At 47.2% G+C, this 12,853-nt stretch overlaps 1 protein-coding gene across 1 annotated transcript in view; it reads right to left on the reverse strand.

Moving 5' to 3' along the window:
• Positions 1 to 12,853, reverse strand: part of LOC135873590 (dynein axonemal heavy chain 5-like) — a 283,929-nt gene that overhangs the window by 229,966 nt on the left and 41,110 nt on the right. The window contains exons 15-19 of the mRNA XM_065398212.1: positions 12,500 to 12,595; positions 9,208 to 9,381; positions 9,025 to 9,114; positions 8,239 to 8,394; positions 2,426 to 2,565 (exon numbers count right to left, since the gene is read on the reverse strand). Of these exons, the coding sequence (XP_065254284.1) occupies positions 2,426 to 2,565; positions 8,239 to 8,394; positions 9,025 to 9,114; positions 9,208 to 9,381; positions 12,500 to 12,595 (656 nt within the window). The remainder of the gene's footprint in view (positions 1 to 2,425; positions 2,566 to 8,238; positions 8,395 to 9,024; positions 9,115 to 9,207; positions 9,382 to 12,499; positions 12,596 to 12,853) is intronic.

Here is a 12,853-nt window from a genome sequence, read left to right on the forward strand (position 1 = left end):
CTGAGAGAACAAGGTTTATGTCCCACTGGGGGGAAGTCTTCTGAATAGATGGGAAAGTTCTGATTAGGCCTTTCCAGAATCTATTGGTCAGTGGATGTGCAAAAACCAGGCAGCCATGAGAAGGTGGATGGTATGCACTGATTGCTGCCAAGTGGTCTTGCAAGGAGTTGATGGACAAGCCTGATGTCTTCAAAGATAGGATATAGTCCAAGATGAGGGGAATAGCTGCAGTTTCTGGGAGAATGCCTCTTTGATGTACCCAAGAAGAAAAGCGCTTCCATTTAGCTAGGTAACATCTTCTAGTAGAGTCCTTTCTACTGTTCGAAAGGACGTCTCATACAGCTGTGGAGCATGAATGTTTTAAGAATGATGCCCATCCAAATATCAAGCCCTATGGCATAGAGGACGCAGATCAGGGAGCTTGATCTTGCTGTTCCAGTAGGTCAGGAGCTCAGGAAACGTTGGGCGGAGGACTGGTGTTCAGGACGACATGCATAGGAGGTTGGGAAACAAAAACTGTCTGGGCTAGAGGGGGGCGATCAGGATGAACTGTGCCCTGTCCTGCTGGATTCTGCGTAGAACTCATGGCAGGAGTGGTAGCAGAGGGAAGGCAGAGCTGAACTAGTCCAACCAAGAAAGAAGCAGAGTGGAGGGTAGCCCTGGAGTCCTTCAGGGTATGGAGGGACTCATCAGTCTTTTGGTTGAAAAGCTGCGATTCATTGAAGGGGAGGTCCTCAATGACATTCTGGGCCTCTCTAGGGAACCCTTACACATGGAGCCATGACTCCCTGTGCATGACGATGGCAGTAGCCATAGTTCTGGAGGAAATATCCGCGGCATCGACTGAGGATTGGAGAACGGTCTTGGCTATCAGTTTGCCTTCATCTATCAGAGTTTGGAACCGAGCTCTGTCCTGCTGCGAAAGGCTGTCAGGATCCAGGACAGCAAAAATGTCCTATGGAGCAGTAATGGATTCAGATCTCTCTGGTGTGAGAGGGGTTCTACTTGTTCGAGCCACTGGAGGCGTCAAGGAAGACAGTGCCCGAAGTTGGCGATGATCGGACTTCGTCAGTACTGATGAATACTGGGGTTTTGGAGGTGCCAAGGATAACAGTACCAACTGATCACGGTCCGGTACCAATGTAGCCCAATACTTATGAATCTCCTTGTCATGCCTCTTGGACTTCGGCTGTACTAAGTCCTCATGGGCTGAGCTGATGGGCTTACTTAGAGCCAAATCCGATTTCTTTGGAGTGGATTTAGAGGAAGACTTAGTCTCATGCTTATAAGCGTGCTTCCTGGATTCCTGACAAGATCCTGCCAGAGGGCCTGGGGGGGGGGGTAGACTGGCAGATTGATTGGCACCTATCGGTAGCTGCAATGTCGGCTTCCCTGAGGCCGTACAGGCAGCACTGGTGGTCATCACTATCCGAGAAGGATTGCGGGCAGGATGAGCAGAGTTTGAAGCCCGGAATCCTGAGCATAGTCCAGGACCCAAACAGAGTCCAAAACACTAAACTGTACAAACTGTTAAAACTATTTATAAAACTAGATCTAATTCTTATTTTGTAGGATGAAGCTGAAGCTACGGACACAGGAGTTTCCAACCCAAACCATGCAGCGGTAAGAAGTAATTGGAAAGGAAGTCAGTCCGTCCCATCGTTTACCCCCTTGAACGGAGGCATGAAGTGAACCAGGGCACATGTAGGGACACTACTTTCAGATTGTCCAGCTCTGGGTGCATGGTGCACATGCATAACCCATAGTGGAACACAACAGGGACCATCACTCGAAGAAGAATCCCAATTTCCCCTTCCCAGCTGCCAAATTCTCCAGTTTTTCCCCGACAACTTCTATAGGGCAGTTATCCATTGTCAACAGGAAAATCTTCTACACATTAATAGCTGAAAATCTGGGGACAGCATAAAATAAATTGATTTTTCACCAAAATAAAGAAATAAGTAACACAAGGAATAGTATATTGACAGTACTTTGTACTGCACCTGGATTGTAGCAGGGACAATTAGTAGGGAGAGGAATTGGAGTGCAGTGCTCCATAATACTAGCATCAATGCAGCATAGTTTTGGCCTAATGTGCCACACAAGACATGGAGATTTGCATATGAGTGAATGTCCTTGTCTTTGGAATGATTGCAAGAGTTCAAAGGGACTTTAAGGAAAAGGCATAAGAAAAGAGTATTGATGATTTCTAATGATCAGGTATTTACGGAGATGGAAACCATGGGACCACTACATTGTGGACAATATTATTAAAGAAGGGTGGGCAAATGTACTTAGATTCCATTGGACTCTACTAACATCTGTCACAAGGAAAAGTTATTATAATAACCAAAAAAGCAGGTAGAAATGAGACCCAAAAGAAAATTTCCAGATAAAGATGAAATCAAGTTAAGTGTTCACTAACTTCATTTGCTGTTTTTTAATCTGTTCTTCTTCTGCACACATGCCAAGGGCAACATCTGGAACTTCAAAATTCATTTTTTTCAGGTATTTTGTTTCACACAGTACTTCGAGGACCATGGGATCCAAATTCACAAATAATTCCTTCACACACCAGAACAGGAGGAGGAGAAAAAACAACAGTGTACATAAAGTGGCAGTTTGGTGGTCACATAGGCAGTGTGATTTTTCTGAAAAATGTATAAAGTGTAGTACAGATGACTAACTAAGATTTTGAAAATGGGTGCCTACATTTAGACTCATGAACCCATACTCAGGCACCTCTATACATAACTGGATTTTCCAAGTGCTGAGCAACCAGCAACTCCCACTGACTTCATTATGCTGTGAATCTTTCACTGTATCCTTATCATTTGAATAAAAATATTGGCTAGAACAGTCTTCTTTCTCCATACACTGTGGTTAGAAAACCCAAAACTTGCTAAGCTAGAAAATTATTCCTGCCAATATGAAAATAAAAATTTACATGGTCAGTAGTTTTCTAACTACACAAGAACAATTGCTTATCATCAGAAACTAGCAAAAAAGTCAGTCAAAGCAAAAAAGAAAAAAAAAAAAAAAAAAGGGCAGTCAAAAAAGCAAACAGGATGTTAGGAATCATTAAAAAGGGGATAGAGAATAAGACGGAGAATATCTTATTGCCCTTATATAAATCCCTGGTACGCCCACATCTTGAATACTGCGTACAGATGTGGTTTCTTCATCTCAAAAAAGATATACTGGCATTAGAAAAGCTTCAGAGAAAGGCAACTAAAATGATTAGGGGTTTGGAACGGGTCCCATATGGGCAGAGATTAAAGAGGCTAGGACTTTTCGGCTTGGAAAAGAGGAGACTAAGTGGGGATATGATAGAGGAATATAAAATCATGAGTGGTGTGGAGAAAGTGAATAAGGAAAAGTTATTTACTTATTCCCATAATATAAGAACTAGGGGCCACCAAATTAAATTAATGGGCAGCAGGTTTAAAACAAATAAAAGGAAGTTCTTCACACAGTATACAGTCAACCTGTGGAACTCCTTGCCTGAGGAGGTTGTGAAGGCCAGGACTATAACAGGGTTTAAAAGAGAACTAGATAAATTCATGGAGGTTAAGTCCATTAATAGCTATTAGCCAGAATGAGTAAGGAATGGTGTCCCTAGCCTCTGTCAGAGGGTGGAGATGGATTGCAGGAGAGAGATCACTTGATCATTATCTGTTAGGTTCACTCCCTCTGGGGCACCTGGCATTGGCCACTGTCAGCAGACAGGATACTGGGCTGGATGGACCTTTGATCTGACCCAGTATGGCCGTTCTTATGTTCTTAAAAGAAGTTATATTTTAGCAACAAAGCAGCCTTTCAGCTATCGGGGCACAAAAAACTCAAAATAATTAATTTTTATGTCAATAACTCAAGAATAACCACAATAAAGGCCTGATCTTCCACATGGAGGGGAGGAGGGTGTTGTTACATTTGGGCATAATAAAATTTGGATGTGGTTTTACCTTTTTTTTCTTTTCTTAAAAACTAGGATATTACATTTTTAAAATGACATTAACAAAATGTTATTAAGGTTGGAAAATCAGGCACTCAAGTTACAATTAATGTTGCCCATTCTCTCTCCTCCTCTGCCACAGAATTCCTACGTGATGTGGGCAAGTCTCTTAAATTAAATTTTGGCCAGTGGCCATTAATTGTGTGTTCATCTCTGGGTGCCTGTAGAGAGGCCTTATTGGGAATCTGGGAGGTAGGCGGGCACAAGACTGCCCACGTCTAAAGGCCCCTCCCCCAGCCTTGCGGGAGGGACCGCTGGACCCGGGAACCAACGGAATGCGGGGGACAACTAATGAATAACAGGGTCAGGAGTGACGGTCACAGGTTCAAAACTAGGGATCCAGAGGGGGACAACGAGCAGAGAACACCGGACAGCGCCCACTGCTCCTCAAAGCTGTCTAGGGAGCCAGCGGATGCTGCCCAAAGGAACTCTGCCCGGATGCGTGAGACCAGGGAGGAGTGGAAATAGGCCCCACAGTCACAGAGCACCCCCTCATCTAGCATCTTCCTCTTGGTGTTGAAGATGGCCACTTTGGCCAGGGCCAGGAGGAAGCTGACAAGGAGGTCTTGCGACTTTGTGGGGCCACGGACAGGGTGTGAGAGTATAAACAGGTGTGGGGAAAAGTGCAGCCAGAACCTCAGTGCAGCCAGAAGGTTCTGGAGGAGCCGGAATAGGGGCTGTAATCTGGTGCATTCAAGATAAGTGTGCGCCAGGTTCTCCCTCACGCCGCAAAAAGGGCAGGCATCGGGGATGGGGGTGAACCGCGCCAGGTACATGCCCGTACTCACGGCTCCATGAAGGAGCTGCCAACCAATATCCCCAGCGGGCCGTGGGACCAGAGTGGAATAGAGGCTGGCCCTCTGTGGTTCCTCACCCTCCACAGATTGTAGATAGTCCCACCATTTGGTATCAGGGCGGGACACGAGGGTAAGGAAGTGAAACGTGTGGAGCACAAGCGTGTAGAATTGTTTCCTTGGCGCGGTTCAGAAGTGAACTGGCTGCGGGGCACGCAGCCAGCTCGCATTGTGGGAAGGGAGGGGGCTGGGAGGGCTCACAGGACAGGGGTCCAATGAAAAGGTTTGGAGGGCCTGGGGTGAGGGGTGGGCGGGGAGCACCTCTCGCAGTACCCGCTCAAGGAAAACCCAAGAGGTGGGCGACAAGGCTGCCCCAACCTCCTGGAGAACGCACAGTGGGGTCAGGAGGGTGGAGAGCCCCATGCGCCGACCGAGCACTCTGGGATCCACCCAGTCCCCCCTGTCATAGTCCAGGAGGTCTTGGAGTCTGGTGGTTTCTGCCATGACCAGCCTCCGGTGCACCGAGGGGAACTCTGCCACCTGCACATGAAGGTAGGGGTTGTGTAGCAGGGGCTCCGCAAGCAGGTCCACCCCATCAGCGGCCACAATGGACCTGGTGGCCGAGAATAGCTTCCAGGTCTGGAGGAGGTCCTGGTAGAAGACCGGAAGCTCAGAGAGGTCTCGCGGAAGACCCTCGGGTGGAGAAAAAAGAGCTGCTGGTCGTATCGGAGCTCTCGAAGGCAGCGGAGGAAGGCATGCGCCAGCGTGCTCCACGCCAGACTACCTGTGCCATAAAGGAGTCTCTGCAGGGCCTGGAGGTAGAAGACATGGAGGTGGCTGTTGGGGCAGACCGGGCCCTGTCCTCCCTCCTCCAGGGGAAGACTCAGAACCCCTGCAGAGACCCAGTGCAGTCCTGGCCAGAAGAACTCCAGAGCTACACTCTGGAGCCGGGCCAGGATCCCCGGGGCCAGGCTCAGGGTGTTGAGCCAGTGCCAGAGCCTGGACAGGACTAGTTGGTTCAACACCAGCACCCTCCTCCGCAGGGAGAGGCACCTGAGGAGTCCCATCCATCTCTGCAGCCACTCACCCACCCTGGCCTCCAAATCCTGCCAGTTCTCTGGCAGAGAAGGATTTGTGGCGGAAAGGTAAACACCGAGATAGAGCAGAGGACCTACAATCCACTGGATGACTTGAAGCGCGGGTGGGAGGGAGCTCGTCTGCCACCCGTCCCCGACCATCAGGCCAGAGCTCTTGACCCAGTTAACCTGGGCGGAGGAGGCCGCCGAGTAGATTGCCTGGCAGGCCTCCACCCGCACCAGGTCACCCAGGTCCTGGACCACGAGAAGCACGTCATCGGCGTACGCCGACAAGACCAGCTGCAGCTCCCAAAGCACCAACCCCGTCAACCTCCGTCGGAGGACACAGAGGAAGGTCTTGATCGCCAGAGTGTACAGCTGGCCTGACAGCGGGCATCCCTGACGTACCCCCCGCCCGAAGCTGACCAGCTCGGTCAGGGTCCAGTTGAGCCTGACCAAACATTCCGCGGAGGCGTACAGCACCTGGAGGAAGCCCACAAACTGGGGCCTGAAGCCGAACACCCACAGAGTGCCCAGGAGGTACCCGTGGTCTATCCTGTCCAACGCCTTCTCCTGGTCCAGGGACAGGAGGGCGAACGACATACCATCCTTACCAGACTTGAGAATGAAAGACCACTAACCTGCCCGTGGTGAGCAGAACCAAACCCACCCTGCCCAGCTCATCAGAAGTACCGGGCAGGGCACGAAGTATAAAGGGAGGGCCCTGCAGTTCAGTTGCGGCTGTACCAGGGAAGAAGGCAGACATCTCTTCTAGGGAGCCGAGCCTTCTTTGGGACCCTGGACCAGCAGCCGAGCAGATCAGCGCCCTACAGACTGAAGCGAGCGAGGACCCCAAGGAATGGCTGAAGTGGCCACCGCCCGATTGCGAGGCAGCCAGACAGAGCTCCAGCTTAATAGAGCAATGCCGACTAAGTGGGGTAGGAAGTAGCCCAGGGAAACCAGACTTTGATCCGGTAGTGCTGCCAGGAAGTGAGGCGCCATATTTCGGTTTCCCCGCCAACCCAGTGGCAGAACCACCTGCCACTAATAGGGCCATTGGCTGGGATCCAGTGGAGTAAGGTGGGCCCAGGTCCCCCTATCCCCTTTGCCACTACCCCACATCTGGGGATTGGCAGCACACTCATGCTAGGACGGAAGGCCTGTGCCTTGATTGTTGGTTGCCCCAGCCAGGAGGCTGTGGGCTCTAGATTGTTGATTGCTGTATGCCTTAGCCAGGAGGCTCTAGGATGAAGACTGCATGTTCCTCTGCCCTGCCCCGCCCCGGAGGCCAGTGCTCCAGACTGTTGACGGTTGTTTACCCCAGCCAGAAGGCTGCGAGCTATAGACTGCTTGTTGTTTGACCCCAGCCAGAGGGGCCCGAGCCCAATTACTGTTGCCTGATGCAGTGAGGCGGAGTTGCCTCCCTCCCCACCCAGAGTGAGGGACCACTTCACTGCCCAACCTGAGTCAAAGAAGGTCTAATATGCAAAAGAGCTAATGACTCACAAATGCAAATAAAGTCAGTAAGAGCTACTTGGCACATGAGGCAGTGTGGTCTGGAGGAATGTGCATAGGGATGGGAATCAGGACAACTTGAGTTCTAATTCTGAATCTGTCACTGAGTCACTCTGGCTTTAGGTAAATCACTCTAATGTCACATCTCCATTTCCCCATCTGGGGATAATACCTACTTCAGAGGAATGATGTTGCAAGGATTAATGTCTGTACAGTGCTTTTAACATGTAAAGTGCTATAAAAATGCTAACTGCTCTAAAAAGTCAGGTTCTAGGTATCTAAAGTGGGGGCTTTCCAACCACTGAAGCATTAAAAATTGCATATTTTGGACTTAATCTCTCTGTGCTGTAATCCCGATCTATAAAGTAAGGATAATAATACTTTCCTATCTCACCAAGTAGTTGCGACCTCAAATTCATTGATATTTGTGAGGTACTCAGTATAGTGTTGATGAACATAGAAAAGACCATGAGGCAGTTAATAATTACATATTTGCTGCAGGTTTTGGACAATGTATAATAAATAAAACATGGAAAGCTTAGGATAAAAAAAATCAACTAGCTATATCATTCTCTGAGTATTGTCCGTTATGTGCACTAACATAAGAACGAAATGAGATAGGCATGCTGTGGGAAAAACTAGCATGCGATCAAACAATTAAAGTCTATATTGTAATATATACACATAAGGGAGCAGAATTAAGGTCACACAGAGTAACCTTAGAGTGCTTTATTTTGCAAGCTTAATGGCATTTTATAAACATAGTTTTGTGTGTGTGATTAAAGTAATAAATTTCATCCTTCACTATCCTTTTATTTTTAACTTTTAACTTCTTTACCTTGGTTTCTGGATGTCTGACAAGCAATGAAGCACGCAGTCCATTCTTAGCTTGCTCAGCAAACCTGCACCAGGCTCTGTGATAAAGAAGTTCGAATTCTAAAAGAACAGCAGCCATTTTGTTGTAGCTCCAAATTACCTTCTTCATTTCCGGAGTCTACAAATCACAAGAAATTTGTTTTTATAATGTTGTGCTCATATAATGGATTAGATTGTGCCTACCAGGCCTTTCCTCACGATGGTCAATGGAACCAAACAGGTGTGGAGTTTGTAGGCCAAGCCATTTTGGAGATCAGATGTGTCAAACAACTTAGAAAGATATTTTAAAATTCAATGAGGAAACTTTTAAAACACCTTCTCATTTTTATCAACCTTACCTACAAAAATTCTACACTGTAATGAGAGACGTGGCATGTGCAATTTCACAGAGATTTGTTTCTTTCAATCATTTGTTGAAACAATGGTCTACAGTGCAGGGCAATGTGGGGCAGAGGCAGGCCCAGGTGAGGACAAAAGGAGTGACCTGAGTTACCTACTAGGACCAAGCAGCAGAAGGTGATTGGGAAGCAGCTGTGATGAGCCACAGAGGGAACTGGCATTGCCACCAGAGGTCAGAAGCTAGTGGTCAAGTATGGCAGGAGCTTCTCTAGGATCTGAGGGCCAGGCCTTTAAAGTTGCAGAGGAATGGATATAAGGGAAATAAAAGTAAGCAATGTTATTGGCATGTCCTTTTTTTTTTTTTTTTTTTTTTTCTCCAAATTTAGCATTCCCCCCACTAATTTCCAACCTTCAAAAGTGCAGTCTTCTTTTTAAAAAATTTCATTGGATGGTCTATTTTTCTGAACAACTGCCGAGCCCACATAATCTTCCCAGTTACCTGCAATGGAGCAAGATTTAAGTTTATGTTTTCATTAACATAAAACAGACAAAGAGTAAAGATCTTTTTCTCTCGCCTTAGTTTCATCCTTACAGGAGGTACATTACGAGGCATAGGCGGATTTTCTTTTTGCTTCTGGTAGAGTTTTCGAACCAGATCTAATTCTCGGCTGTATCGCTGAAGGACGATTATATATTTTTCAGTAAGATCAATATGGTCTTTACCAATGTGTTCAAACTTCATCAGAAGTCCCAACATCTGTTCAGTCTAAAAAGAGAGATTGGAGATTTGCAGTAAATGCTCTATCAAGATGGGAATAGCTTAATAAGTTGTCATTGTATGTTTATAACTGGTTAAGTTATTTTATTGTGAACACAGAACAATCATATCTAATAGGTTAATTTATTAAATTCTCACTTAGCTCTAATATCATGTTTTAAATAGTCTGATTTGTCAAAAAGCTACCTACATAGAATAACAGGGCAATATTTAATTTCTTTCTGACTCTTCTCCAAATGATCGGTGTCATTTAGCCACACACAAATCTGGTGTAGAGTACTCCTGGAATTCTGTGCCACTACGTGTGGGAAGAATTCATGACCCCCACAGATTTCTTTGCTTCTTCACAGAAAGTGACGGGGAAGCAAAGGGAAGCCGCAAGATCAGTGACGCACCGCTCCCCAGCAGCGCTGGGGTGTCGTTTCAGGTGCCCAGAGCAGCTGGCGAAGGGATAAATCACTACTGCGGGTGGCAGGGCTGAGGACACCCCAACTGGTGGCTCCGACCCTGTGCCAGGCTCAGTTGCTGGTCCTGGCTGGGCAACGAAAGGTGTTCCTCTTCCCATGCAAGGAGTGGCTGGGGCGAGGACCAGGTCAGACCCCACCCCCAGAAATCTCCCCCGGCTGCAGAAAACTCCGCACCCCCTCTCCGTATCCTGCCCCCATCACTCCTCAGCGTGGGGGTGGGGCACTGTAGAGAGAGCTGCTCTTCTGTATGTCCAACCCCCTTGCATCCATACCCCCCTTACCCAGACTTCCCCCTCCGCCGAGCCTCACCCCCTGCATCCAGAGCCCCCGGGCACCCAGAACCCCCTGCACCTGGAACCCCTGCCGAGCCCTACTGACCCCCACCTCCGGACCCCCACCCCACTGAGCTCCGATCAGCTGTACCTAGATCCGCACCCCACCAAACCCCACTCACCCAGTTCTCGGACCCCTCCGTTGAGCCTCTCACACACAGACACCCCCCCAAGCCCCAACCACTTTCACCTGGACCCCCCTGCAGAGTCCCATTCTCCCTGCACCCAGAACTCCCCAACGAGCCCTGTTTGCCACACACATGGATCAGGGGCTAAGGCTGGGTGTGTGTGCAAGATTCTGTCCCTCTCACTTGCTATATTTGTGTGCCTGGTGTGGAGGGGCAGGGCCCCAGGGTGTTTCTGGGGTGAGCCCGGTCCTTGCACTGTGTCAGGGTTGGGTGCAGCCTCACCTCCCAGTCTGTGTCCTGGGAGAGGGGGGGACCTGCAGGGTGATCTCCCACCTCCGTGCAGCCAGTGGTCTGTGCTCCCCACTGCCATGCTGGAGCTTCCACATTTATTTATTGACAAATAAAATGGCAGAATTTTGCAGAATTTTAAAATATTGTGCGCAGAATTTTTATTTTTTTGGTGCAGAATTTCCTCAGGAGAAAGTAGAGTAGTACCTCCACCTTCATCAAGACTTCGATTCTGCAAACAGCACCACATGGGCAGATTCCTGACATCAGTGGGGCTCTGTGCAGGCACTGAGGTCTGCTCACATAGTTTTTTTTCAAAATTGGGACCCAAATCTAAAATCAGTCCTGATTTTAAAGACATAGCTCACGATGTTGATTTCTTTGTTTATTTCAATCTGGAAGGAGGAGCATAAGAAATGCAACTGAGAAAATATTTTGAAAGAGCTGCTGGGTAATATATTTTTTTAACTGAGTACAGCTCTGTTCTGTCTTGTGTTAAGTACTGGATGAACCCTTATTATGGGTTGAGTTAAAACTGATATGTGAATGCACTCTTCACTTAAGATAGTTCTAAGAAAGACTTAAGAGGCCATATCGAAACATGGCAAAACAGAGCCTCCTCAGAAACTACCACCATGTGGGTGGAGAGTTCCACTGAGGATTGTGACTGTGTGTGTGAGTGAGAGATAGACAGACAAACAGTCTGACAGAACAGAGACAGGTTGAAAGGCCAAAAACCAACCAGGAAAAAGCAAGCCAAGCAGGAGCCTGTGAGCACAGTGTATGACCTTGGAAAAAGCTAGAGAAAGAACTTTTTGCTCTGGTGTTGGCTAAAGAGGCTTGGGGACACAAGCTAATAAACTATTCTTCTGTTTATGGTTCCTCCTATATTTGGAGAATATCAAGAAACAAGATTACATTAAGGAAAATACCAGATCCTTCATCAATTACTATCCCAACCTGAACTATCCAAAGGGCTCTGAACTTTGACTAGCAACTCGGGTCAAAAAGGGGCAACACTTGGAATAGTTTAAACTTGATTCTAATTCTTTTAAATTTCCACTCCCCATTTTCCCCCTAATAATTCTTGTAATGTAAGCACAATTAGGAATGAAAAAAAAAAGTCAGCCAACATTTTGGAAGCAATAGGGCGCCAATCTGTAACACATTTTTTAAACGGGGGAAATATTCATCTTAACAACATCTGTCTGTCAATTTAGGTGTTTATATAACTGTCTCCCTTGCCAGTGTAAAAGGAACAACCAACCTCTTTGCTGAGGCATAGAGAGGCGCATAGGCGCCATCTTTCTTAGTTCCCCAGGGGTGCTCGAACCCCTGCTACACCACGGGCCCTGTCCCTACTCCACCCCAATGTACCAATGACAAACTGTAGGCTGGAGTAGAGAGCAGAAGGAAAGAAAGCACTGAAAGAAAGCAATAGAAGAAAAGGAAAACTGCAGATAGGTCTGGAGGTGCAGAGAGGAACCAGGGCCTGTGAGGTAAATTGGAGAGCTAACGACAGATGCTCCAAGAGAAGCAATTTACTATTTTGTTGCATCAGTAGGGAAGAAGTAAGAGCTAGGAGCAGAAAAAAGTAAGACGAAACAAAATGGGGAAGATGAGAGGGACAAAAGATGTGAGGAAGACAGAATAGGAAATTGGCACTTGACAATTATCAGCATTTAAATTTCCAACATTTCTGACTGAGTGCACTTGAGCTTGAAGAGTTTGCCAATACTGCTCAAATCCTCTGATATCATCTCACACCGAACAAGCATTGTGGCCTGATTTCCAAAGATGCTGAACACCTGCAGCATGCAGAGATTTCAGTAGGATTTGTGGGTGCCCAGCACTTCTGAAGGTCAGGTTTTTTACTTGCAGAATTACTCACAGTTAAAGATTTCTCAAACCAAGAATCCACTAATTCTTGCATTGACTGGTGCAGACCTTCAATTTGATTCTTAAATTCAAGGTAATCTTCCTCAAACTGAAAAGGGGGAGAGGATAACAAAACAAAAACAAAAAAATGGGTTATATGATGCCATTAATTTTCATGTAAAGCCACCCTCTTGGAGTCAATACAGTATTTGCATATTCTGCCCATTAAGTGTATTCAGCACTGTACAGAACAGTCCAGTGACAGAGCTCGTAACCCCCAGGAGTTTACATGCTAGATTAGACAAACACGAAACAGTCAGCAGGACTAGTTTCCATGATTTATATTGAAAGTCCAGTGTGAAGAATC

This window comes from Emys orbicularis, chromosome 2 (genome assembly GCF_028017835.1).
Source record: "Emys orbicularis isolate rEmyOrb1 chromosome 2, rEmyOrb1.hap1, whole genome shotgun sequence".
Classification (NCBI taxonomy): Eukaryota; Metazoa; Chordata; order Testudines; family Emydidae; genus Emys; species Emys orbicularis.